General features: G+C 53.0%; 1 protein-coding gene across 1 annotated transcript; it reads left to right on the forward strand.

Annotated features, from left to right (window-relative positions):
• Window positions 1-518: 518 nt before the first annotated feature.
• Window positions 519-26289, forward strand: LOXL2 (lysyl oxidase like 2; the record flags this gene model as incomplete). Its single annotated transcript, XM_080634665.1, has 13 exons — window positions 519-879; window positions 1874-2049; window positions 10215-10426; window positions 13816-14038; window positions 15414-15597; window positions 17845-17996; window positions 18373-18540; window positions 20137-20302; window positions 20399-20642; window positions 23148-23263; window positions 23735-23871; window positions 24697-24808; window positions 26210-26289. 13 exons carry the CDS (start codon window positions 519-521, stop codon window positions 26287-26289), a joined length of 2331 nt encoding a protein of 776 aa, XP_080490791.1.
• Between the last annotated feature and the right edge of the window lie 1478 nt (window positions 26290-27767).

The following is a 27767-nucleotide window of genomic DNA, read 5'->3' on the forward strand; positions in this document are numbered from 1 at the left end:
ACTTCATTAGGAATAGCAGATTGTAACGCATCTCATTGCCTTCTGCTTTTCCACTGTTTAAGTGATGGTTTTGGCTTCTTTCTTGAAGCAGGTATGGGAGAAAAAGGGTTCAGTTGTGTCCTGGTAGGATTTGACCTGAGGTTTGCTGGAGCCACCGAACTACCGGATCTGCAGAGAAATAGGAAAATCCATTGCGCTTGCAACCTGTTTCTATAGGAAAAAAGGGTTTTCCAGCTGAAATGATTTGACAAGCTGCCCTGAACTTACAGATTGCTTTAATGGGAGGGGGTTTGCAGCTCCTCCTCCCCACAAGAAATCCTATACTTGACTTTGGTTATAGCAGGTATCATTGGACATGGCCTATTCCTCAGCTCTGTTCCCTGCAGAAGCAAGAGCTACAAAGTCCACGTCATTACCAAGCCTTACCCAAGCTTTTGTTCCCTTCCAGGCCAGACACGCAGCACCTCCCTGCACTGACTGGCAGCTGCTAGCAGAGGCTTTGGCTCTGAGCACTGAAGATGGGCAGATTCCTGGGTTTCATCCATAACCACTGTTTCATCGCGCTGTTCCTCACCTCCTTGAGCCCGCTGAGCCTTGCCCAGTACGAACACTGGCCCTACCTCCCCGGGTACCCTGAGCCACCCCCCCAAGTGTACCAGCCCCCCCAGAGACCAGCAAACGTGCCCAAGATCCAGCTCCGGCTCGCGGGGCAGAAGAGGAAGCACAACGAGGGCCGGGTGGAGGTGTTCTACAGCGGCGAATGGGGCACCGTGTGCGACGATGACTTCTCCATCCACGCTGCGCACGTGGTCTGCAGGGAGCTGGGCTACGTGGAGGCGGTGTCTTGGCTACCCAGCTCCAAGTATGGGAAGGGAGAAGGTAAGGACGTGCCAGGGAAGCAGAGGCTGGATGTCTGCAACTCCCAGGAGTTCCTGGGCTCTCCGTCCGGGTTAAGATGCAGTGATGCTCCCACAAGCATCCCCAAGGCAGCCCCTTCTGCCACGGTACTCTTCAGACAAGCAAAGCACTTGGTACCCCAAAGCAGGGGAATTGCTTGTTGGCTTTTGAACCCTGCAATGTAGGGAGCAAGGTGCAGGGGAGCACCATGTGCCCAGCACATATCCATAGGGAAAGCGAGCACTTTGAGAAGGGGAATCTCAGAGATGCCGCTGAGGCTTTTGCTCCTACATTTTGGAGGTGGCATCTGTTGATTTTTGTCTGCTTAACTTGGAAGTGAGTCCTGAGGGACCTGATTAAAGAATATCTAATACATTACATGTGTATATATGTGCATGTGCATGCGCTTTTGGCTGGAGGGAAAATGGCAGTCTGAAAACTGGACCTGGCCGTTTGCTTTCAAGGAGCACCTAAACCCCAGCAGGTTCCATTCCATGGGGCTGTGTTAAAGCTTAGGCAAGGACCTGCTTTATGAGAAGCTGGGGTGTTCAAGCAAAGCTTGAGCTTTTCCTCCAAGAGCTGTGATGAGGATTGGAAACATGGTGGAAAGAGAAGGCTGATGTGGTGTGATCAGAGGGCAAGGGTGTAATCGGGCCAAGCCGAGGGCACTGGTGATGCTGTATGCTCCGAAGGGGCTGTCATCAGGAGGTCAGCACTGACTGCATCAAGGATCTGCTTCACTGTGAGCCTACTGATCATTACCATGCAGATAAGGGAAAGGGAAAGCTGTGGGGCAGAGCTGGTTCCAGTTAGGAAGCACTTAAAGTGAGTTATGGATGTTCCTTGGCTGGTTTGCTCAAGCTCGCTTTAGCAGCGCTCTCTTCCCCTGCCACAGAGCACAGCCCCTTGCTTGCTTTCAGTGCAACCCAGATTTACCCCTTCCACGAGTCTCAGTTCTGTTTTCTTTCCCCTTCAGGGAAGATCTGGATGGACAACGTCCACTGCAACGGGAAGGAGCCCACCCTGGCTGCATGCACCTCAAATGGCTGGGGAGTAACTGACTGCAAACACACCGAGGACGTGGGAGTGGTCTGCAGTGAAAAGAGAATCCCTGGCTTCAAGTTTGACAACTCCTTGCTTAACCAAATAGAGGTAAAGGTGCTTACGACTGCAGGCTGCTGCTCCAGAGACATCCCTGCCTGCTGCTGGGCACCGCGGGTTACCGCAGCTGCGCGCTATGGTTAAAGCAAACTCAGCAGTGCCCCTAGACACTGGCTGAAGATGCAATTTTCAGCTGCTCAGACCACTCTATGTATAATAAGAGTTTGAAAGCGGGTTTTGGGGGTTGGTTTTAACAGCATAAGGAATGGGAAAATAGGTTACTGCTGTTCTGCAATCACTGCTCAATTGCAAACTGATTTATTGCATTTCTAAGAATGGATTTAGAGAGACACAATGGGTGCTGTGCTCATAGACCTTCCATCTGGGTGACTTTGTCGGTTCACAGGACTAAGCAATGAGTTTTCTTCCTCTCTTTACCTCCCTTTTGGTACTGGGAACAGTTAGGAGGTCTCTGGCATAACGGGGTGAGCAGGTAGGGTTGGCTTTGGAGGTGAATAGGGCTTACAGCCATGGCGTGGAATGGGAGCATTTAGGAGAGAGAGAAAGCTATTTTTGCACAGTTTGGTTAAGCAGAGCTGAAATAACCGTGATAACTGGATGGAAATATTTGTGGGAATGGGGGATTAGTGTGCAGGAAGTGCTGAAAGGGATTGAAGAGGGGAAAACGTGGGCTGGTCACTGGGGGAAAGGCTCTGGATTGCGACTGGGTTAGGCTGAGACTAAGTGCTTGAGTCATCATCCAGGATTCGTTGGATTCCTGCAGAATAAGGAGCTGGGGAGAATCTGGCGAAGAAAGTGGTGTTTTTCCTTGAGATTTTCAGGTTGGAAAGTATTTGTGGTGACTCCGCCACCAGCTCCCTTGTTTGAGGTGCTCCGGTGTGTCAGTGTGTTCAGTGGCTGCTCTTGGTCAAAAGAGCCCATCCAGTTACTACAGCCAAATCCTTTCAAGCAGACAGGGAAGCCAGGATGTATGCCATCACAGCGAGGTTTCCATGGCTGAATCTTGGCTTTGTTCATGGTCTGAAACAATGGATACAGCTGCCTTCATCACTTTAAACCCAAATCACTCTGGCAGTTACAGCACAGCCGCTGCTTCCCAGCATTTCCTTCTCCTTCAGGAAGCATGGGTGAGCAGGCACCATTCACCACTGCCATGGAAAGCTCCTGTGCGAGGGGGTAGATGTGGGATGTGAGAGCCAAAACGTCCTTCCTCGCCTTGCCCTTGCTTGGCTCAGGAGGGAAAGGCAGCTTTCCGAAGGCATCCCAAGCTGCCTCTGTCAATGGCACCGTTGTTGCTCGGGGAATGAGGCGAGCTCATGGAACATCAGTGATGGCTTTGGCAGACGTGTGCTTCCCCAAAGCCACAGGGAAGCCTCACAACAGAGGCCTGGAAGAAAAGATGCTTTCGTCTAGACAGAGGTCACTTCTCTCTTGTATTAATCATAAAGGCTTTAGAGGGTCTGCTTTTCCATTAGCTCAGCCCCGGGGTTTGACTAATGAGTTGAGCACATTGGGTAATGCAGGGCCAGCTGGTGCTGTGTGGGTGCTTGAGCTTCACGTATGAGAAGTAAAATGAATCAGAAGGTTGAAGCAGTTCATGGAGCAGAAGCCTGGGTCATCAATAGGAGAAATAGATGGAAGAGAAGCCGTATTCCCCATGTCCTGATGGTGCTTGGGAGCTGTGGATGGATGAAGGCGTCCACTGATGGGATCAGCAACAGTATTCACAGGGGGAGGAAAGTTGTTGCTTCTGCTTTACAAAACCCAGCTGACTTTTCTTGGATCCCTGTAAGATCACTGGCAGCTGAAGGGTTCTTTTCCCGCTGGTTTCTTTGCAGCAGGACCAAGGCTGAAGGTGATGCGCTATGTACGTTTCTAAGATGCCATCGTGGATGCACTCTTCCATCACAGCTCCCTGCCAAATGGTTAAACTCCATTCCCCTTTCTCAGCCTTCCTCCTCTTAATCTTTGCTTTCTCTCATTAGCAGCTGCTGTGCCACAGTTTGAGCCAAAGCTGATGAGCAGGGTTACTCATAGGGTCACAAACTCCAGACCAGGGAGGTCAAAAGGCTTGTGTGAACGTATGCTGAAGTCTTTGCTCTCTCCACCCTGCCTGGGAATCCTGCACATCGTACCTCCCATTCACCGGAGGAAACAGCACTGCTTTGTGAGCTGCTGGTTCTTTGTGGCCCAAAGCTTGCCCAAGTGATGTTTGCTCTTCGGAATGAGACCGAGGGTTGAGGGGCCTGGAATTCTCTGCAGTGGTCAGGTCTCTCCACCAGCCCCACTGGCTTCACTCATTGCACTGACAGAGCTAAACCCTCCCAATCCCACTGAGATTTCCCATGGAAACATTTCAGATCGCCCTTAAACTGCTTCTAAAACCAGGCTTGACTCGAAATAGGCCTGGTTATGGTGATGCTCAGAGCTTATGTATTCAGTTTTACCTCCCTTTGCTTCTGACAGGCAGAGTTCACACTTATGAAAGCAGCACGATAGCCCTTGAGCTGTTTGTTAGGCCTGGACAATGCACATCTCTCCATCTCCCAGTCTAGAAATGCAGCAGATAAGTGGTATAGGATGAATTTTTCCATCCCTGTAAACCTTACACATGTGTATGCTCAGATCTTTTCCCATCACAGCTCATATTTTGAGGGTTAAGTCACTTCTCTTCCTGTCCCTGAGCTTTTCCATTCCCTGCCTGTTGGGAAGGGGCAGTGCCTGACCCTGCTTCTGTAAGACAAGGTGCTCGTCACAGCCCAGAGTGGAAGGTTTCACTCGAGGGTGAGTGATGGGAGGTGGTGATAAGGAGGTGGGAGACGGGCAGGAAGAGGTTAATCCTTTCACAGGACGGAGGTTGGGACAGGTCTGAAATCCATCGGTCTCTTGTAAAGGGCAGCGAAGCTCCATCACTTTTGCTTGCTGTTTTCTGCAGCTTTTAGCCTTGGGGCTTGTTCAAAGGGTTCTGCCTGGGAGTGTGATGAATGGGCAGAGCAGAGCAGCCCTTTCATGGGCTGCTGCCAGCTCGGAATTAGCCTGGTCCCCTTTTAGCTCAGGGGCTGCACAAACACCGGAGGTCGCTCACCTTGGCAGAGCAGGGGAGCAGTGTTTGTTCAGCACTGATGTGTAATGGCATCAAGTGCATTTCTCAGAGGGGTTTTTCCCTCTGCTCTTTAAAGCATCTGGGCTGCACAGGCAGCCCCTCATGAATGGAGAGAGCAGGGCTTGTGGTTTGACTTTGTTATTGCCTCTCTGCCTCTGGCAGCATTAGGAGGGGGAAAGCAGGTACAAATCCTGCTGGAATCGCATCGTCTCCCTTCTTCCAGACCCCGTGTGCTCCAGTTCACATCAATGGCTTGACAGAGCAGCTCGGGTTCTTGCCTTGCAGTACACAAGTGTCTGAAAGTGGCCGAGTGGGCAGCGTGGTCCTGCCTTAAGCTCCTTTATAGGGTGCCAGGGGCTGCAGTTTGAACGCGTGCACAGGCTCCAGTGCTTCCCCAGGTCTTTGCAGGATGCCAGAAGCTCTGAAATCAAAGTGATCTAATGAGTGCTCACAAACCCAGGAGCTGGGAATGCTCTCCCTGCTTCTCCAAACAGGCCATGCAGCCACTTGGGGTTGTCCAGACACAGCACAGGCCCTCCTGCAAGTGCCTAAATGGGCTGAGCACCAGTTTGAAGACCACAGGAACCAACTCCTGCCCTTAAAGGATTTCTTACATAAATGCACCAAAGCGAATTCATCTTAACCCAAAAACATCCCTAACAAAATATTTGTTGTCCACCCTCTTCCTCCAGGTGCACAGAGAGGCTGCAAATAGGACATACTCTAAATATACCACATTCCTGAGCACATTACATGCTCACAAACAGCTCTGGTACCTGAGACCAGCCCCAGCTTTGGCCAGACGGTGGGCAGGCAAAGTCTAGCTAAACATAGCAGCTATTTCTGGCCGCCTTCTTCTTTCTGGGGGTATGTGAAGCATAAAGGAACCTCACTTCCAAACCCAGTGGCTCAAAGGCTCTGGTTATCCTATCTCGGGCTTCAGCTCTGTCTTGGCCGTCCAGTTCTCAGGACATTTGGCAATGAAAGGTTTCTTTGCCTGTTTGTTATGACAACAGTGGCTTAATTTTTGTCCCCTTGGTGTAAATGTTTACTTCTCTCAGCATAAGCCCATGTGCAACATCAGTGCTGATGCTTTGTGAGCCTAGAAGGGGTCTTCAGCATCTCCTCTGCAGCAAACTCCAGCCGCTATTAATGAAGCTGCTTTGGGGTAAATCACTGCTTTTCTTTAGCGCTGTAGTTCAAAGGGGGAGGGTGATAGTTTGGAGCTGCTCTCCTCAATGGGCTCTTTGTGATGGCTTGTGGCATGTTGGGGTGCTGGGTTTGCTGGGCAGAGACCTGGTGCTTGTCGCCTACCTGGAGGTAGAAGCCATGAACTTCATAGGTAGGGCTGAGGAAGCACCAAGGCTGCGGTTCCTGCTTGTCTCCTTGCCCTGGCTGCACCCAGCCATCGCGCTGGATGTGGCACCATCTCTCTATTACACAAGACAATGTTTAACTGAGCCTGGGAGCAGGGTATGATCTTGTGGTGGTTTGCAGTGGGGAGATCAGGCAATAAAGGAGGTTTCTTTGCAGCGTCCGATCCAGCTTGTCTGGATCAGGAGAAAGAAAACAGGGAAGGTAAAAGCTTGGCTCCGCCAGAAACCCTCTGACCATGATGTGCACAGGACTGAGCAGCATCCTGCCTGGAGCTGAGCCTCCCACAGCAACTCCAGGGCTCTGCTCCTGCCTTCTCTTGCTCCTGTCACCAGTTTCGTTGCTCTGGTGCTTTTCATTGTCCTGCTCTGCATTAGCAACGGTGAGGCTGCTGCTGGAGCAGTTCACAGCTCAGCAAAGGCCTTGGCTTTTGTCCTTTCCAACCCTGGCCCCTAATCCGGGGTTGCTCTCTCAGCCCTTACCCTTTTGTACTGCGCAAACCCAGAACAAAAAGTGCTTGCGGTCCAATGCAGCATCACATTCCCAGGGGATCGCTGTCCCCCATTGGCAACCAGCCTTGGTCTCGCAGCATCCATCTCCCTGTGTTTATTTAACAGCTGGGACTTTGTCAGTGGCTCAGAGGCACAGCTCCAGATGGTTAAAGCAAAACAGATTCCACCCATTCCTCGGGATGTGGAGAGAGAGCTTTGTGAGAAGTCAGCTTCAGGGGGCAAGACTTGGGAGCTGGGACTTCAGTGGAAGTGAGCGCAGGGTTTGACGAGGGGAGAGAAGATGCTCCGGGGATAAAGTTTGTGGAAGGAGTTTGTGGTTTTAATAGTGCAAAAGAAATCACTTCTGGTCCAAGCTGCAGCCTTAAAGCCTCCGTGTTTGGGAAGCCATAGCTGGAGCTTCACTATACAGGAGAAATGATGATCTGCATGGGTTTCTGCATCTTAAAGCAGGAGAGCGATGAATATGGGTTAGGCAGGGATGGAGAGAGCACCTCCATCCTCTGCCCTGCTCTCCTCAGCATCACCACTGGGGATGGGCTCCATCCTGATGCCTTTTCTGCCTGTTTTGGGCAGTTTCTCTGTCCTTGGCTGTTCAGACCCATCCCATGCAGGTCTCTTGCTGCTTCCTGACCAGCATCAGTGTGCATGGGGGGTGTTTCAAGTGAGTGCTAAGATCCTCTTGAGCTCACTCCTGAACCAGGTCTCTTCTTGTGCTTTGTGGATAGAAATCCCCCCCAGCGCTTTCCCCTTGCACTGAGGGAGCTGGGCTCTGGGTCTGGGCCGGGTTTTCTCCCTCCCTCCCTGCTTTGTGCCCCTCACACTGAGCCAACCGCATCCCATCAGCTCTGGGGCTTGAGTCTCTGTTTCTATGCCTACAATCAGGGGTGCAGCCAACCCGGTTGTGTTACATTGCTCTCTGAATGACTGCTTGGCTCCTGCAGTGCTGCTGAAGGCTTTGCTTTATGACAAGGTGAGGTGGGAGCTCACCAAGCATCCATTCAGGTGCCGAGTCCATTGCTTTGTGATCCTTGAGAGGATTTAACCGGTCTCCCTTGTGGCTGCAGTGCGTGGCTTCAATGTGAGCAGAGATAAAGCTTTCAGAGATGGGTTTTCCCTGTTGAAGGGACAGCTTGTTGGGGATGTCTGTCTCTACGTGTGCACAAAGCATGGGGAGGGTGATTGTAGAGTCTGTTGTAGCCATTAAGGATTGTTTGCTTCTGATTTTTACGTGGAGCCTGTTTTCCCCATCAGGGGCTCTGCCCGCTGGTGTTGGATGATACAATACATCTGCCTCTATGTGTGTTATTGAGTGCTCTCAGTGTAACAGAACCTCTGCAGTGAAGCCATCAAAAGCTGCAGAATTAGAGGGAGAAAACTCCTGGTTCTTGCTCCTTGGGAAACCTGCAGCTTCCTCAGCTTAATCCTTTGGTCTTGAGCCTTCCACTATAAAGCTGAGCTCTACAACGCCTTGAGTTCAGACTCTGGGTAAAGCCCTGAGCTGCTCTATCGATAGTGCTCTGCTCTAACGCTCCCCTCTGGGAGAGGGAAGGGGAATGGATGAGGACTGGGTTTGCTCTCAGCCACATCATGAAGATGTCATTGCGTGCAGGTCTGCTACAGCTATCTGAGGACTGAAATACCCTCCAGGGAGGGAAATGAGGGCTCAATTCTTGCTGATTTGCTCGCTTGCCTTTTTCATCCTTGGCAAATACAGGCAAAAAACCCCATGACAAAGGAGTTGGACTCACTGAAGAATCCCAGGGCAGAGCAGGGTTTGGGTTTGTGTCTATGTCAGCATCTCTGGGGGAAGAGAGATGCGTTGTGGGACCTTGCTTAGGAGAAACTCTCTGCATTGCAAATGGACTTCCCAGGCTACACAGGATGCAAGTTTGCTCTGGCACCAGACCCTCTGAGCACCTTGAAGTGCCTCAGATCTAACAAAGTCAGGTCTTGCTGTGCTGATTCTAAGAACCTAAGCCCAAAGCTTGAACCCGGTATGAGCAGCACTATCCCAAGGGGTAAATCACAGCAGTTCGTTTTCCAGTTTTCCCACGGATGCTGAGCTGCTGCAGGACTGAATTCCTGCAGCTGAAGGAAAGGAGGCATCAGTCATGTGTTTTGCTGTAAAATAGGTGGTAAATAGAGATAATAAAGGGGAAACAAGGAAGAAGAAAAGCCTCAAGTGACTTGCCCCAGGTAGTGCAGGCAGAGCAGGAGCAGAGCTAGGGATGAGGGGGAGATGCCCACTTGGTCTCCGCTTGCCTGGCTGCTGTCAGTGGCATCAGTGCTGGGGAAGTGGCTGGAGATGGATGTGCCACGTGTCACCTGCAGGACCCTGCCCGTCCTGCTGCCATCTCCTCCTGCCTTAGCACCTCTGCCTAACCAGGAGCTTGTGTCTCTTTAAAGCTTTGGGCATTCTTCTTTTCCAAGTCATTGGATTTGAGCAGAGGAGAGAATTCCTGAGCTCTGATGTAACCGTCAGCAGGACCACGTGGGTTATGCCGGTTTTGACAAGAAAAGGTCTCCTTGGAAGCAACTTATAACGTTTTCAGTAGCTCTTTTGTACAGCAGCGATTTTCCAGCCCGACTTTGCTCCTGGGCTCAGGTCCCTGCAACGCTGGTTTGTGCCGTGCCCTCACGTAGGCTCCGAATATGAAATCCATTCAATCTCCGTGACTCATTTGCTGTCCCAAGGAATGCTGCGGCTGGAGGAGGACCCTGGCTTGGGGGAGCAGCAAAGTGGTGGTGTCAGCACAGCAGGATTCCAGCTTTTCCAATGCCTGCCCAGGCCAGGAAGGGGAGGGATTCCCATGGGCTTGATGAGAACCCCCCAACATGAGACTCCCGCTTCCCTGCATCTTGCCAGCATGAAGGTGGCCGTAGCAAAGCTGAGCTGGGTTCACTTCCATAGGAGCTGAGGCCAAACTAACGCCCCTGTGCTTCTGAAACCAGCCCTCCAGTGAATTTAAGTAGCAAGGGAGATTTCTTACACAGGCGTTTGTGAAATCATGGGGTTTCTTTCTAAATGAGGAACAGCATCCTCTTGCACGGGCTGGAGGATGGATTTGCACAGGGTGGAAAGGTTGCGTCGCTTCCCTGTTGTGTCTTTTCCTACTGTGCCTCTCTAAGCAGGGCTGGGTTTTGCTCCCACCTCGAAGCCGTTTCCTTGCAATGCAGCATCACCTCTGTTTCCTTTATGGTTGCAGAACATGAACATCCAAGTGGAGGACATCAGGATCCGTCCCATCCTCGCCACCTACCGCAAGCGGGTGCCCGTCACGGAGGGTTACGTGGAGGTGAAGGATGAAGGGGCCTGGAAGCAGATCTGTGACAAGCACTGGACCATGAAGAATTCCCGCGTCGTCTGTGGCATGTTTGGGTTCCCGAGCGAGAGGAAATACAACACCAACGTCTACAAGTAAGAGCGGGGCTTGGTGCGAGGGCACCGGTGGGTTCCTTTGCACGCTTGGGTTGAAGTTGCCAAGTGACCCCATCCCTGGGCAGAAGCAGCTGCAGGATCAGGCCTGGCTTGTGCTGGAAGCTCCAACCAAGCCACTTTGCAATAAACCAGGTCTTTGTGCTTCGGTGCCCAGGTTCCTCCTTCCCACCCCTGCAGTTCTTGGTCTCCCACCTCTCATAGGATGTGTTTTACCCACGTGGGAGCTGCTCTGGCTCTCACCAGCCGTGGTTTGGGGGGGTCCAGCTGCCACAAAGGACATTTCCCCGTGTATCTCCCACTGTTGTTCACCTCACCTCAGCTCCTTTGGATCCTATCCCTCCAGGTCCCAGCCTGGAATTGCTGCAGCCATCTCTAACCATGTGTGGCTTGCTCTGTCCATTCCAGCCTGCTCTGAACCGGACACTGAGCTAAGAATATCAGTAGCACATCCCCGTTCCTCCTCCAGCATCGCTCCTGCCTGTGCAGCTCAGATGGTGCTTGCAGAAAGATGCAGTTGTGATTTTAGTGTTGCTTTTTCTCCCTGTAGCTGTAGATGGCTTTAAAACGAGAGAAGAAACCAGTGATTCATAGGGAGAACGTTGTTGCAAGCTGATGGCTTTAGGCTGTGTTTCCTGTTTCTGGAGCGCCAGGAGCTCTGGGCTCTTTTATCACTGCTTCAGTTTGCGTTTCATCACCAGCCTCCATCACGGACGTGGCTCTTCCCACACTTTTCCCTAGAAATAACACCCTAAAGCAGATGCAGAACAGTTTAAGTGAAATCCTGTCTCATTCCTTCCCTCCGCTGTGACCTGGGGAGGGGGAAAGCGGCGATGCTGGGGGGAGAGCTGAGCTCTCCAGGCAGGAATGAGGTTTTCCTGCCTGCCCCTTTTGGCCTGTGGAATTGCTCTTTCTGAGCGCTTCCCCTGGAGCTGCCTGGCCACGTTTCATTGCTTTCATTAGCCAGGTCGTGATCAATTGAGGAGGTCCTGGGGTTGGAACAGTGCAAAGCCACACGGCACAGAGAGCATCGGGTAAATAACCCGGGTGGAACTCTGCTTTCAGGCTTCCCAGGGACATGAGCAGTGGATCCATGATTGGTACCAGGCAGCCTCATGCCCTGGACACCACTCTGAGGAGTGTTGCTTCCATCAGTGCAGTGAACTCCTCTCCGAGATTCCCATCCCCTGCATCGGAGCAGGAAGGATAAATGAGCCCTGGTAGCACAGAGGAGACTTTTCCTGCTTCTTAGCTGTGGTGTTTCCAAGAACAGCATTAACTGGAGCAGCTGGAGCCATCTGCCTTCAATAAGAGGGTGCTTGGTAATTGTCCCATCTCTTGCAATAGAGATGGAAAAACTGAGGCACAGTTATCCAGCAAATCCTATTTATTGTGAGTGAAGCCTCAGAAACGTCCCTCTTGTTTCCCAGGCTTTGCTCTCCCTCGTTTGTAAATCCCATTCTCCAAGAGCGGATCCTTCCCTGCTCCTGCTCTGCAGATGGGAGATGGGCTGGAATGGGGGTTCTGCTGGCTGGGGCTGAGTGCCCCTTCCCACATCCCCACCAGCCCCATTGCCCGCATGCTGAGCTTGCTGATCCCCTGCTCCTGCACAAGGGTGGGAGGTGAAATGATTTGCAGATGGATCTTGCTTGAAAGAAAACAACTTAGTTCACGGCTGTCCCGGTGCCAAGGGTTTATTCCTGACCATAACCAAGGCTCGGCAGCTGACAGCATGATTTATGGTAGGAAACGGAACAAATCTCAGCCTTGTTTCCATGTTCTTGTTCATTCTTCAAAGCGATTTGCTGTGGGCACTGCTTGTGAGCTCCTCCTCCCGATCCCTGCTCTGCTTGAGGGAGCAGAGCAGGACTAAATGCATTTTGCTGATGGGGAGAGGAGAAGGCTCCGGCTGGCGATGCCTCAGGCCGGGAGCTGGACCCGGTGCCTTCCTGAGCCCTTCCAGCTTTGTGATGGGTCACATAAATGCAGGGAGGAGCTCAGCACTTCCAGGATACTTGGTTCAACATCAGCCCAAACAGCATCACCCAGTTTCCCCAGTGCTCTCCCAGCACTATAAAGCTGCTCAGATGCGTGGGGCAGTCAATCCCTGCCACGCTTGTATAGGAATCCTCATGGTTTGGGTTCTCTCTGGCAAAGCCAGGATCTCAAAGGCTTTGGCAGGAGGTGGCAAGTCTGGCTCCTCTTCTGCCTCCCTGAGGCTGAAGGCAGCAGCAGTAAAGGCTTGGAGAACACCACAAGGTGCAGGCTTGATGCTCGCAGCCCTGCGAGGAGTTCCCCAGTTCATTGTGTTTGGGTGAGTTTTCCCTGCGGGAATGTGGCAGTGATTGGTTTTGTGCTCCCAGATTCCCCTCGGATGCTTTCTTCCATCACAAGGCTCCTTTAGCTAAAGCTGCAGCCACTTCCCACAGCCCTTGGGCTCAATCTGTGTCTTTGATTAGAGCTCATGTGAGGAAGGTCCCTGCCTCCTCACCAGCAGGAATGATTTGGACTCCAGCTTGCCCTGGAGGTGGCTGAACTCTCGTAGTGTGACTGCTCTCTTACACCTCTGCTCTTGGCTTACACCAAGGCGGGGGAGAGGGGGGGTTGCAGCCTTTCTGTGTTAAAAGGTGATGAACAAGGATGCCCCGGGTCTCTGTCTGCACAAATCAGTGCTATTCCACTCCTTATCCCGGGAAATGAGGTGGGGCTTTCTCCAGCTCTTCCTCCCCAGCCTACCACGGGCTGCTAATGCCAACCAGATGTTAAAGCCTCCTGAAGTTTCCAGGATGAGGTCACTGTTTGCTGTTATAAGGCATCCCCACACTGAGTGCTCGAAGGCAGGCTGTGTTTCTTGTCTGCTTCGGAGTTCTCCTCATGTGTCTGCAGAGGGGAATATTCCCTCCGGTTCCCACTTCCATGCTGAGCACATGCAGGAGCACGGAGGCTGGTGGGGCAGAGCTGGCTTGTGCAGGAAGAATTTGCAGTGGTGGTGCTGGACCGGATGCTTTCCAGGATACTGCACACGTGTCAAAAAGCCGTGGAAGCCTCTGCCCCTGGGCTGCTGGAGCTCAGCACCTGAGCATCAACCGCTCTTCTCAATGGCAGAGCAAGGGGCAGATTCGGGCACTGTGAATGAGTGAGCTGATTTCTGACCCATACATGATGCAGGGATCTTCATTATGTGCCTGTCATTGTTGCTCCAGCTTCCCTGTTGATTCATGCTGAAGGAGATGACCTATTTACTCCCAAGTGACACCTTAGCAGAGAGTCATTGTGGGTATGCATGGCTGAGCCTTCAAATAACGCTGCTCAGCCCCATCTCAGTGCAGTTCCTATGGGCTCCCTTTCCTTTTCCCATCCATTCCTTGCAGGATGTTTGCCAGCCGGAGGAAGCAGCTTTACTGGGCGTACTCCATGGACTGCAGCGGGAGCGAAGCTCACATCTCCAGCTGCAAACTGGGCAACCACCTCAATGTGGATGCGGAGAAGAACGCCACGTGTGACAATGGGATGCCTGCAGTAGTCAGCTGTGTCCCGGGACGTGCCTTTGCCCCCAGCAGCCACAGTGGCTTCCGAAAAGCCTTCAGGCAGGAGGTGAGGAGATGCTCTGTCGTGCAACAGCAACGAGCTCTTAGGCAGAAGGGTTGAATGAGCTCTGTGTGTTCAGTCCAGCAAGGAGAGGGCTGAGGGTAGCACAAGAAGATGTGCAAAAGCCCTAGAAAATGACCCTGGATTCAGTTTTCTCAGGGTGACTGCACAGGAAAGAGCCGTTGAACTTGCAGCAAATGTTGTTTAGGTTGATGCCAAGGGCAATATTGCAGTTGTAAGGGATGTGCCTTAGGACACAGGGGTGGTCTCGAGGTTTGGAGGCTCCTAATGCTGGCTCAGGGGGTTATTTCCCAAGGTGTTGATTGCCCTCGGGTGCAGCCTGCATCCCCCAGCCCTCAGTCTGTGACTTGAGGAGTGGGCTTCATCTTGACCCCACCTCAGGCCACTGCTGTGGTGGGAATGGCACCCTCCTGGCCCTGCTTTGCCAGCCTGGAGTCCCCTGGAGTTTGCAGGATGCAGGCCTCCGAGGTGAAAGGTCTTGTAAATCACTGCTCATCCCCGGAGCCATGCACGCTGCCGAGTGATCCCTTAAGCCTTTGTGTGGGCTTTGGGCGTCCTTGGTGTGACCCCAGCCTGGAGAGCTGCCTGTGCTTCCAGCTTGGGAAGTTCAAGGGGCTTCTGGTCCCAGATGGTCCCATGGTGCTCCCATAGCTGAGACTCCTGCTGCATCTCTTGGGTGCAGCAGCAATTGGCAGGTCTCTGCTTGGTACTGGGCAAGGCTGTAAGCGATGGGTGGTTGGCAATAGAGTAAAGAGCAGGGATTGATGGAACTGGAGCTGTGTGTGAGCTGGCAGATCACTTATCCCACCAGTTGTAACTGCAGCAGACAGGGTTTACGTGGCTTGAGGTCTATGTTGGTCTTCCCAGGACCCCTGGCTGGAGATGTGTGCAGGAAATGAACCCATCCAGTGGTTGCACCACAGGCAGCAAGTGGGAAAAGCCTTGTGTGAATTGGCTCAGGGCGATTCCCAAGCCTCCTCTAAGGCTCCCAGGAGATGCTATGAGGACTGGGCTGTCCCATGGCCAACCAACCCCTTGTGGTGCTGCAAAACTGCTTGTGTGGAAAAGGCTCCTAAATCCAAGCACCAGAACTTCAGAGCAGTAAAATGTCTTTATTCTGTGCCCATGAATAGCCATGCAAGAAACGTGTCTGCGCGTGCCATGAGTCCTAACAGGTGAAAATCTACTTTCACCCAGCACTTTTAGCCCTTTCTATTACGTGCTGCTTGGTTTAAGGTACCGCAGGGTAACACTTGTTGGGCCACAGCTTGCCTGCAGCCGTGTGCCATAAGGAAGGGCTTTAGGAAAGGATGCTCTGGTCCCGGGCAGTGGGAACCCCTCCTCTGTCTGTGTCTTCCAGCAACCACTGGTGAGGCTGAAAGGAGGAGCCAACACTGGCGAGGGCCGAGTGGAAGTGCTGAAGAACGGGGAATGGGGCACGGTTTGTGATGACAACTGGAACCTGGTGTCGGCCAGCGTGGTGTGCCGGGAGCTGGGCTTCGGCAGCGCCAAGGAGGCCATAACAGGAGCCAGGCTCGGGCAAGGTAAGAGCAATGGGAGCTCAGGGACCGGTCGTGCCTTGTCCACCTCCAAGAGCCCTTTCATTGCCCAGGGCAGAGCCTGGTTTTAATGGGATCTTTATTTGGGGGGACCGGGAATTTGTTCTCTGCCCTTTATAAGTCTCTGGAGTCAGGAGCTTGAGGCTGGACTGGAATATGTGACTTGGGAACAGATCCTTGAAAGAAGGCTCCTGGTGATGGGTTCAACCCTTCCCTCCAGCAGCTCTTCCAGTAATTGCCTCTTCGTTATCACATCGGCTGCTCCCAACGCTCTTTGCAACTTCTCCAGATCCACATCCTGGTGTAAGGCACTACTGGAGGCTCCTGGCAAAAATGGGTTCTGGATCTGGACCTCAACCACTCTCCAGCTGAAGTCCAGAACGTGAATTTAGCCCATTATAAATAAAAGGGCATTTGAACAGTTCAGAGCCAGGTTTGGCTTTGGATTTCCTGTAGGTGGGAGTTGGTTTAAATCCCAAACTGTGGTAAAGGGTAACTCAGAGCCTAACAGCGCATGTAAAGCACAGTGGTGGTGGCCAGGAGCTGGGAAGCTTCAAAACGTGACCTGCCCATTGGATCTTGCAGAGGGATGCAGGGAGCTGCTGATGTGTTCAGCTGCATCCAGGAAACAGCAGGGTCATCACTGCGGAAAGCAGCTGCCACGGGAGGGAGCAGGACGTGCTGTTCCCTCTCCCATAGCCTGGAATCTCAGCAGCGGCTGCTGATTCCCACTCGCTTTCCTTCCTTTTACCATGGAACACTGGGCATCAATCACTGCACCCACTCAGAGCTGGCCTTTGGGAGGGCGAGCCCACAGGAACTCCCCTTAGCAGCCGGATCATTACATCGTGGTAGGAAAAGGAGCTCTTTTGGCCCAAACTCACCTCCCCACTCCCATGCCTTGGTGTCTGTGCATGTGCCTTGGTACAGCTGCATCTTGATGTATTTGTGGGGTCAAAGAGTAATGGGAAGGATCAGGCTCATCGTTGCTGGGATGGAGATTCAGTGTCACAGGGCTCCAGGTTCCATCAGTGGGCAGTGTTTGGAGGTCCCAGGTAAGACAAGGTGACCTGTGGGAGATGAGTGTTCAGGCAGCATCGCACAAGATCCATACAACGAAGGAGCAGACTCCGAGGCTGAGGCTTCCAGGGAATGTCAATCCAGGCTCTTTTTGCTTCTCCCTCATTAAAACCCTGTTTGTGGTCTACATCTGGAAACGCTGACACTGACCCAGTCATTTTGCAAGCCACCGAGCAGTTGGAGTAGGAGGAATGCCTTGATGCTGACCCGAGTTGGAGGGTGATGCCCCAGGAATGCAGCATGGATCCAGCCTCACATTCCCCACTGAAATGGCCCAGCAAAGTCATCCCAATGGAATGCCAAAGCAAGAGGGCAGGGCCATGGTGCTGAGCCACCAGCCTGGGCACATCTCATCTTTGGGGGAAGCTCCTTTAGGCCATGGGGGCAGTAAGTGCTGCTTGCGATCCAAGTTGTATTTCTTCCCATGTCATTCCCTTTAGGATGAGGAGTGGATTATGCGTATTCCCGGAAAGACTCGGGTCGTTCTTTGTGAGCAAAGAAGGCTGGAGCCTCTGATTCATCCCCCAAGAACCCCTTTCTAACCAGCGTTGGAAATGGGACCTGAGAGCTTTGCAGGCAGGATTCGTCCCATGTGCCCCTCTTCTCGTGCTGGTTCTCTTTGGGAGAGAACTTGTCCAAAGAGGATCCAGGTTATCCCCTTCAGCTCCCAACACCTCGAGGCCATTCTCTGTGGCACAAAATGATGCTCGCTCCTGTTTGCATCAGTGGTGTTGGAGCCTGTAGTGCAAACCTGCCCCGAGCTGTTCCTCTGCCTCCCCACGCATCCCCGCGCTGTTGCATTTTGTTGTCCCATTTAAATGTCAGGCCTTGATTGGGAGCAGATTCCCACTCACGGGCCCAGCCAGAAGGATTCCTACAGCTGAGGTCTGTGAGTTCTGGAACAATGGGACGTTTTGGCTTCCCCTGCAGGTTTTTGGTGCTGGAGCCGCAGGGATGCTGGAAAGAATTCACTGGTAAAATGAAGACTTTTATCCTGCAGCTTTCGCCTGGATTTTACAAGAAATGCCTGGAATGTTTGCAGGATTACTGGGCTCTGATGCCCGCACTGTGTGACCGACCGGTACTGGGTACCCCTTCACCACACAGCAGCGTGGGCAGAAGGTGAAACCTCTCTTTCCCTTCCCTCCCAAGGCATGGGTCCGATCCATCTAAACGAAATTGATTGCACTGGCTTCGAGAAGTCAGTCACAGACTGCAAGTTCAACATGGAGTCCCAGGGCTGCAACCATGAAGAAGATGCTGCTGTGAGATGCAACGTCCCAGCAATGGGCTTCCAGAATCAGGTGAGAAACCAAGGGGTCCAGATGGGAGTGAGCATGGTGAGATGTGCTCAACCTGACGCATCATCTGCCCTCCCTCGCTGTGCAGGAATCACTTCACCTAAGCTGTGATGTTAACATTGCATTGTATTGGCCAGGAGGGCAAACGAGGGTGATGCTCGCTTTTTGTACCACGCTTTGAGCTCCTCCAAACTCGACAGAGGCTGATAAAGGGGGGAAGGACCACTTTAGCTGCAATCACTGCAAGCCAATAACGCTGGTGCCCATCCCTGTTGTGATGGGATCCGGAAGCGCGGTTCTGTGGCCTCGAGAAGCCCCAGCTGCTGCCTCTTCCCCCCGAGCTGTGCTGGTTCTCATTGTGCTCTGCTGTGCCCTGCAGCTGCGGCTGAGCGGCGGCCGCAACCCCTACGAGGGCCGGGTGGAGGTGCTGGCCGAGCGCAACGGGACCCTGCGGTGGGGCACGGTGTGCAGCGAGAACTGGAGCACGGTGGAGGCCATGGTGGTGTGCAGGCAGCTGGGGCTGGGCTTTGCCAGCCATGCCTTCCAGGTGAGCCCGCTGCCCTCTTGTGCCCGCGCTGCGCGGTGCTGGTACCGGTGTGCTCGGCTGGGGATGCTGCAGGGGGAGGAAGGAAGCAAAACCCAACAAATCACAGCCTTCCACTTCAGGGCGTTATCTAGAGAGGTCCTGGAGGTTAAAGCTTGTTCACAGCAGCCCCTGGGGGGAATGCGGAGCGGAAGCTGCTGCAAAGCCGCTGTTTTCACAGCTCAGGTTTCCCGGGAAGCCTGACTCCCTTATCCCTGGTTGGGCTGTGGTTCCATGTGGTTTCTTGGCCCTGCCGGAGCCATCAGGGAGTTGAACTCCTCAGGCTGCCTGATGTGTGGGAGCTGAGTTTAATCTGGTGTCAGATCACTTGAAACCAGGTTGCTTTTGCTCCTGAGGGCTGGGTCCAGGAGGACACAAGGGGCTCATGGGCAGGCGGATTCCAACCCGTTCCAGTGTTACCCATTGCCAGAGGGGATGTGCGGGTCCAGGCAGGGGTTGGTTCAGGAGGCAGGAGGCTGCAGCCGCTGTTGGAGTGATCCCCATGCGCAGCCTGGTTCCTCCAGCTGATCTCCTGTGCGGATGCCAAGCAGAGCGCAGGAGCTGAGGAGAGCCACGTCCCTGCAGCGCGGCCTCTCCAGCCGCCTGCCTCTATTGACACAGCCCCGAGAGGCCAGCGAGGAACAAGACGTTTTTTCCTCTGGCTGAGGCTGCTGGTATTTAGGGCAGAAAAAGCCTTTCTGTGTATCCCGGCTGCAGCAGCCCCACGAGCATAAAGATGCACTGTGTGGAACAGGGCAGCCCTGTGTGCGGGTGTGCAAAGTGCTGCTGCGGGGCTCACAACCAGGCTGCTGCGATGGGAGCGGTCATACAGAGGGGATTTCTCCTCCTGGAAACGGGCTCTGACACCAGCAGAGCTGAGGGATGTTTTCTTCTTTCCTTCCTCCCCTTCTCCCAAGCTTTGCGATTGCAGCTTCCTCAGGGTTTGGATGTTGGGAGTTAATGTCCTGTTATTCCCATCGTTATGGAGAGCTGGTGATGGGGATGAGGGTTTGAGCATCACCGAATCCCCCCTTGAGACCAGGAGGTTTAGTCCTGGTTCTCCTCAAATGCATTGGTTCCTGTGGCATTCCAGTGCGGCTGCGGATGCTGCCTCCCCTCCTGTGCAAGCAGGCGCTGGCATTACTCGTGGCCCTCCCCAGTGCGCAGATGTCGCAAGACAGAAGTGCTTTGATTGCTGGGCATCTCTCCCAAAGCACGGCCTAAATGGCTTAGAACAGCCTGAGGATGAATGCGTCAGGGTGGAAAAGTGAGTTTACAGCTGGGTTAAAACCAAAGAGAGACTTAAACCAGCTCAAAACAAGGAAATTTGCTGAACACTGGGCAGGGCACATGGGGCTGGGATTAAACCCCAGTCTTCTGCTTAAACAGACCTGGGCTCATTCCCCAAGTTACTCTTCCCTGCCTCAGCATCCTTTGGCATCATCTGAATCCTTGTGTGCTCTTGCACCGCTCTCCCTGGAGGGAGACTGCAAGGTAGAGGGGGAGGAACCAGCAGTCCCTGAACACCAAGGAGGGGGTGAAATGCCTTGTTCTTCCCAGGAAACCTGGTACTGGCACGGGGACGTCAGCGCCGACAGCGTCGTCATGAGCGGCGTCAAGTGCTCGGGGACAGAGATGTCCCTGGCCCACTGCCGGCACGACGGAGCCCACGTCTCCTGCCCCAGAGGAGGCGGTCGCTTCGGGGCTGGGGTGTCCTGCTCGGAGAGTGAGTAACGCGGCTTTGATTTCCCCTTAGCATCGGTGACCCCGGGGGGGGGGGGGGGTCCGTAACCCCCTCGGTAACCCCAGCCCTCCCTTCCAGCCGCGCCTGACCTGGTGCTGAACGCGGAGCTGGTGGAGCAGACGGCGTACCTGGAGGACCGGCCCATGTTCATGCTGCAGTGTGCCCTGGAGGAGAACTGCCTGGCCAGCTCGGCCGCCAACACCTCCATCACCTCGGGCTACCGCCGCCTCCTGCGCTTCTCCTCGCAGATCCACAACAACGGCCAGTCCGACTTCCGGCCCAAGAACGGCCGCCACGCCTGGGTCTGGCACGACTGCCACCGGTGGGTGCACGGGGAGCCCCCGGCCGTGCCCAAAGCGGGCTCTGTTATGGGAGCAGGGGGCTGCAGTGCTGGAGCGGTGATGGGTGTTAGGGCAGATGTCACCCTCCCGCAGCCTCTTACAGTGGGAGTTATGGGTAAGAGCTGGTGAATGATCCCAGACTGGTTTGGGATGAAGGGAGCTTAAAGCTCCTCCAGCTCCAACCCCTGCCACGGACAGGGACCCCTTCCACTGGAGCAGGGTGCTCCAAGCCCCTGTGTCCAACCTGGCCTTGAGCACTGCCAGGGATGGGGCAGCCACAGCTTCTCTGGGCACCCTGTGCCAGCGCCTCAGCACCCTCACAGGGGAAAAGCTTTCTTAGATCCAACCTAAGCATCCCCTGTTTCAGTTTGAACCCGAAATGTATGGGTTAAGATAAGGTGGATGCGCAAGGGCCGTGGGTGTGCACACAGAGGGAGTAGAAAGATGCAGCCGTCTGAGCTACACCCCTCACCTGGGAAAGGACTTGAGGACATGCTGGGATCCTGCATCTTTTAAACACATCCCGACTGCACTTACACTGTGTGCAGCTGGGAGGTTGTTTGAGGCCTATTTGTGACAAACAGGGAATTCACAGCCATAAAAGCGTCGTTTTTGAGGGAGAAACGGACAGTTTGAGCCAAAGTAAACCATGGGGAGGAAAGGCAGCTGGAGCGCAGCCATCCAGATGTTTGCTTCTGAACTGGTGGCTTGTTACAAGGTTGATTCTCTCTAATGGGGGGTAAAAGGGAGCTGAGTAACTGCTGCCACTGCTTGTGTGAAACCAGCCGATGCTCAGGGCTCAGTTATTTGTGGTCCAGGGGAGAGGGGCAGGTACCGCTCCAGCGGGGCTGCTTCCCTGGCCCTGCTGGGATGGGCTGAGGGAACGCTTGGGTACCACAAGGCTTCTCTGAGCACGTTGCAGGCTGGGCACGTGGAGCTCTTTGGGAGAGACCTGGATCAGGAAGAGGCCTGGAGCCATCTGCGTGCTTTCAACTGGATCCCGTTTGTACGGGGCGGGATGAACTCAGTTCCTCTTCAGTCTTTCCAGTCTGTAAACACCAGCGTGTAAACAGCCCTTTGGGTGATTCAGACATAGCTCAGCACTGAGTCAGAGCCTCGGAGAAGCTCAGCCTCAGCGGAGGCAGCCGAATGCACCACCCGCTGCAGAGCGCTGCCTCCTCCCTGCGCTGGGAGCTTCTGTGTGGTTGGCTTTGGAGGTGGAAGGAGAACAGAGACGGGGCAGGCCTGTAGCAGGCAGGGAACAGTGATGAACTGCTGGCAGGTGGCAGTTCTATGCATACATAGACATAGATGTGGCTAGGGGAAAGGCAGGAGGAGGCGAAGCTCCCTCCCTTGTAAATCTGTGCCGCTGCAATAATGGGAGCTGGGGTGTTTGAGCCGTGATTATCTCTACAGCTGCACTTGAGTGGTTCTTATTTAAGCTCCCGAGCACTGGGTTTGACTCTGGTGTGTCCCAATGCAATGTCCCATCGCTGGGACAGCCACGCAGTGATTTAAGGACCCGCGCTGCTCCCCATAGTGTGCTCCTGCTGCAGCTTTGCTCCCAGTTCCAAGCCTGGCATCGAATCCAGCGTGTTCCATCAGCGTGACCACGCTTGTGCGCCCAGCCCTCACCTTTGTGGCAGCAAAGCTCGATCTTCCCACATTCAGCATCACCCAAACGCTGCTGTGGTGCAGGTTTGATAGTGCAGGGGCTGCAGCACAGGCTGTGTGCTCTCTCCTGCCTGCTGCACCCAGCAGTGCTGCTGTTGGAGCCCAGCCCAGCCTGAGTTGACACCAACACTTCCCTGTTTGAAATGATGCCGCCCATCCTGTGTGAACCCAGCTGCCAGGCTGCTCAGCTCCGAATCGAGTGCTCAAAGGAGCTGCTTCCATCTGCTATGGGTTTCCTGCCAATAGATCTCCATTCTGTTGCTGAAACCCAGATCAATCCCCATAGCCACGGCGCTGCTTTGATGCCTCCAGCTCCCTTCGCAGTGAAATATTCCTTGTTTGGGGCTGCTGGAAGCGATGCCCTGGCTGCTGATGCCTTTGATTCCGTGTTTTCTCCCTTCCTTGCCATTACAGAACATGGTGTCATTCTCCAAAGGCTGGGGCAAGGCTCTCCCCTGGAGCAGCTTTAGCCCTTGGTGTGTAAATGGTACCTGGGCTGGGAGGCAGCGTGCAGGCAGGATGGGTGATGGTGCCACAGGGAATAGCCCCTGGCTGTGGTTTCTCTCTACCTCTTGCAGCACTGCTTGGTCCATAGCACCTCATGGTTGTTGTGTATTCAGCTGCATGGGAATGGGGCTGGGAGGTGGAATGCTGGGCCTGAGGGATGCAACAGCACAGAGTCCAGGCTGCTCACATCCCAGTCCTCCTGCTGGAGCCAGCTCTTCTGGGCCGGGCTGTGCTGCCCTTACAGCTGGGGATTACAGGGATGCCTCTTTTCCCTAAGGATAACTCTCCCTGTCTGTGCCTTGCAGGCATTACCACAGCATGGAGGTGTTCACCCACTATGATCTGCTGAACCTCAACGGAACCAAGGTGGCCGAAGGGCACAAGGCCAGCTTCTGTCTGGAAGACACCGAATGTGAAGCAGGTAAATGCCAGAGCCACTTGTGCTGGGAGTTTACTGCTGGCCCCATCCAGGTGAAAGGCTTCAGAGATGCTCTCACAGTCCTAAGCAGGGCTCAAATGTGGCCTGACAGGAGCCAGAAACCAGTCCTGAGGTTATATAGGTATGGAGTGGTCTCTACAAGTGTAAGAATCCCTGAGGGCCCCATCTGCTCCTTACATCCCTATTCTGAGCTGCTCTAAAGAGCCAAATGTGCATGTTCAGCTTCCAAAACACACCTCTGGGTGATGAGGGATGAAGGCGGCCGCTCCTCCCCTGCAGCTGAACGGTCCAGCTATGGCAGCACAAGGCACCAGTGGCTCATCAGTGAACGTGGAGCTGGACAACAACTGCACCTTCCTCTGCTGTGCCTGCGGGTGGGAAATTCCCAGCCTGAGCTGCCGGGATGCGCCTTTGTGCCTCTAACCCTTTGTGCCTTTGGCTCTGCTCCTTCAGATGTGCAGAAGCAGTATGAATGTGCCAACTTTGGGGAGCAAGGCATCACCGTGGGCTGCTGGGACGTGTATCGGCACGACATCGACTGCCAGTGGATTGACGTTACTGATGTCCCACCAGGGGATTACCTCTTCCAGGTAGGAGCTGCTGCCGTTGCTTTTATCTCAGCCATTAGAGAGGAATACAACTGATTTAATTGGGCTATAAACCTGCCCCATCCCTGGCCAGCTTGGACACAGGGGCTTGGAGCAAGCTGCTCCAGTGAAAGGTGTCCCTGCCCGTGGCACGGATTGGAGCTGGATGAGCTTTAAGGTCCTTTCCAACCCAAACCATTCCATGATTCTATGAAACCTCTGATTACAAAGAGATGATGTTCCCATACCTGAAAGAGAAAGGATTACCCACCAGGGCGACAGCGATCCCATCCCCAAGTGAGAAATCACTTCTAACAACCACACTAAGACACCCACATCCAGCTAATGCTTGCTAGTCCCACACAATCCATGTGCAGGTACTGTTGTTAGCACGCTGCATTAAATGTCATATTCTGCACAGCCACTGTAGGCTTGTGCTAAGCTTTTGAGCTGTTTGTGAGCCAAGCTCACTTCATGTGGGGATTAAATGGTGCTGTTGTGGTGCTTGCAGGAGTTAGGGCTGTGCCTCCAGTCTGCTCTGTGCAAGAGGGGGGAATTCTATGGTTCTAAAAAGAGCCACTTGAAGTGAATAGGAGCAAAGGGAAGAGGAGTTAGTTCTGTCTGCACTGCTCTGGTGTGAAATGAGGAGGATGAGGGTGTAGCTTGGTGCATGGTGGAAGGTGTGAGCTTGATCCACCTTTAATCAAGTCATTTGCTTCCCCCTGCAAAGTGACTTGGGGTTTTCCTGTTACCAAGTATTATGGTGTAATGGGAAGTGTCACCATGAGCCCATTTGCAGTAACTTTGTGTTCCTCCCTCCCTGCTCAGGTTGTCATCAACCCCAACTACGAGGTTGCTGAATCTGACTACTCGAACAACGTGATGAAATGCAGGAGCCGCTACGATGGGCAGCGCATCTGGATGTACAACTGCCACATAGGTGAGAGTCCTTGTGCAGGGAATGCAGGGATCCCACCGCAGCACTGGCTCCTCCCTAGGACTTCTCTGTGCTTCCATGGCAAGGTGTTTATGTGCTGGTTTATCACTTTGTAGGTGCTTGGAAAGAGGAGACAGAGCCCAAACAGAGGCGCTGTTTGGTGTAGGCTGTGCAAAGCAGACACCACCGTGTCCCTGTTACAGGTTGCAAGGAGTAAGGTGGCAGGAGGGTTCAGTAGTGCTGCATCGTACAGGTTACTGGAGCAGCAAGCACAGCACTGGTCAAGCTCTGAAGGAAAGGCCTCAGGCTTGGTAGAATGGGGAGAGCAGATGGTCCAGCTGCGTCCCTTCCGTTGCGAAAGGAGCAGTTTTCCCTCCCAAGACCATCAGATGCAAGGAAAGCTCTTGTGCAATCACAGAGCTTGTGCCTGCATAGGTCCAGGCAAAGAGCTCCACCTTCTTCCCAGACTCAGGCTATTCTCAACCTGGTTCTCTTAGACCCCGAAGCTTCTCTTTCCTTGCAACGCAAACAAGAGCAGTGGAGAAGAGCTTCTGCTTGAGCCACAAAATGCCTTCGTGGCCTTGGAATGGGAGGGAAAACTGTGGAAATATCAAAGCCAAACCAGTTGGAGTCAAGGCCAGTTAAAAATGTAATGAAGCTAAGTTGGGGCTTTGCGAGATAAACTGTTTTTAACACAGAGATTAACAGCAAGTGCCTGCCACCCTCCCAGCAAAGCCAGCGGGGAAGGCAAGCTCCAGAGCTGGCTCCAGTCCTTCAAGGAATATTTTTCCTGACAAAATTCCACGTCACCATGGATTTTTCCGATTAATTTGCTGGTTTTTTTCACAAGAAGACTTCTCGTGTGTCATGCTTCAGCTGTGACCTAGTTCTGCAAAGCCAAACCCACTTCACGTGGATGAACAGGCACTTCAGTGCTGGGTAGGCTCCAGCTCAGCTTGCAGGGATTTCTCTTTACAAATCAATGGATGCTGCTAGATGAGAGGCAATGGAAGCTAAAACTAAGGCACGGTCCTATGGGAGATGAGCCACCAGCACCCGCTTACCATCAGCCTCAAAGAGACCATTCCCAGGTCCTGCTCAGCATCACCTAGTTCTTTCAAGCAAGAAAAGTTAGCAGTGAATTGAGGGTAGTTTATGGTCTTCCTATTACAATGAGAGCCAAGATCAAGGACTCTTGGCTGGATTTAAACAGCAAATGGTAAAACTTAACTAATGCTTAAATTTATTAGCCCAGGAAAATCTTTGCTCTCCTCGTCCTTGCTTTGAGCCCTTTGCTCTGCGATGGTCGCAGCTTGCACAGAGCCCCTGTGTTCCCTGCTTTATGTTGCGAGCTGCTTTCGGTGCCTCCTGCTCATCCCTGTCCCCTTCACGTGTGCTCCCCAGGTGGCTCTTTCAGCGAGGAGACAGAGCAGAAGTTCGATCACTTCAGTGGCCTCACAAACAACAGGGTGTCCACCCGATAGACGGGCAGTGCCTCCCACCCCACTATTTAAAGAAGCGAGGTTTCCCGAACCACTGCACACACACAAATCAAGCAAACAATCAAACGCTGCAGTAGCAAGGTAAATTATTTCCTGCAGATGCCTTCCTCCCCAGTTTAGGTGCTCAGACCACCGTGTGTCTCCTGTAACTACCCCAGGTAGTTAGGAGCAGGCTTTTAGACTCTACTCGGCTCCGTATCTTCACCATTCCAACCTTCGCCACAAAGACTTCTCCCTCCACTTTGCAGCACCATCTTTATTCACAGATGTAGGTCCAGGCTGCAGCAAGCACAATTTGTCTTTAGGTGCCAACAACCTAAATATGTCTTTACCATTCATTTTCCTCAAGGCCTTAATCTTGGTATCTTTAAGCTCTTTGACTCAAGCTTGAACACACTGTTGGCGCACTGGTGACACTGCTTCGTGACCGCAGCTAATCCTCAGCGCTCCCATGGCAGGACTTCTTCATTTTAGCAAAGAATACAGGAAAGGAAAGAAATGGAGCAGCTTTTCTGAGCAGAACAGTGTAAAGCATCATTTAATACTGCAGTGAAACTCTTGTATTCAACAATCAACTCCCAACACAGTCTCGTATGTGGAGCAGCTAATGCAGGACACTCCTTCTGCAAGTGGATCAGGGCTCCATGAAGCTACACCTCCCTTGGAACATCTCCAAGACTCTGCAGACCCAACGATGATCCGCTGGACACAATTTCCATTACACAGTAAGCTTTTCACCCCATAGATTCTACATACATCTAAATATTACCTTCTAAGCTGCATATTCATTCTGTTCTTTAAAGGATGCATTTAGTTAAGGCATTGTATCATCACTGTACCTTACAGAGGTAACTTCATGGCTTTTCTCATCAGGGATCTGGACCTGTGCTGTCACAGACCCACCTGTGTAAGTTGACTTTAAAGGATTTGAACACTTGGTAAATTCACAATGGTGCTAAGTGTGCTCCTCTGTTTGTTTGAGGCCACACGTTGCTACAGATCTGCAGACACAGCTACTTGAATAAAAGCCTTTTACCCAGAACACGTTTGACATGCCATTTGTCTATTTCTACTCCATGAAAGTTTAGGGACTTGGTCACAATCCCTGGTACTGAAGTTTTTTCTCTATATATACAAAAAACTTCTATAAGTCACTGAATACTTAAAGCTGTCCATTTCAATCCACAGGGGAACTGAAACTGGCTGCATCCAACACGTGCTCCCCAAAAAACCTACCTCACAGGGATGTTGTGAGGCTTAAAGAATGCAGAAGGACTTTTGCTAATGCCTGTCAAGAGTATGTCTGTCATTTATTTACCCAGTTGCCCAGATGGTGGCATCCAGCCTCCTGTAAGCTGGAAAACTCCATTTTGGTCTCAAGGTGCTGGACTGTGTAGCAGAAGCAGAGCCTGAGCTGCGTTGGATGCTCTGTTGCTGCTACCACAACGTGTCTCACAGCA

This window comes from Psittacula echo, assembly GCF_963264785.1.
Source record: "Psittacula echo genome assembly, chromosome: 25".
NCBI classification, from domain to species: Eukaryota; Metazoa; Chordata; class Aves; order Psittaciformes; family Psittacidae; genus Psittacula; species Psittacula echo.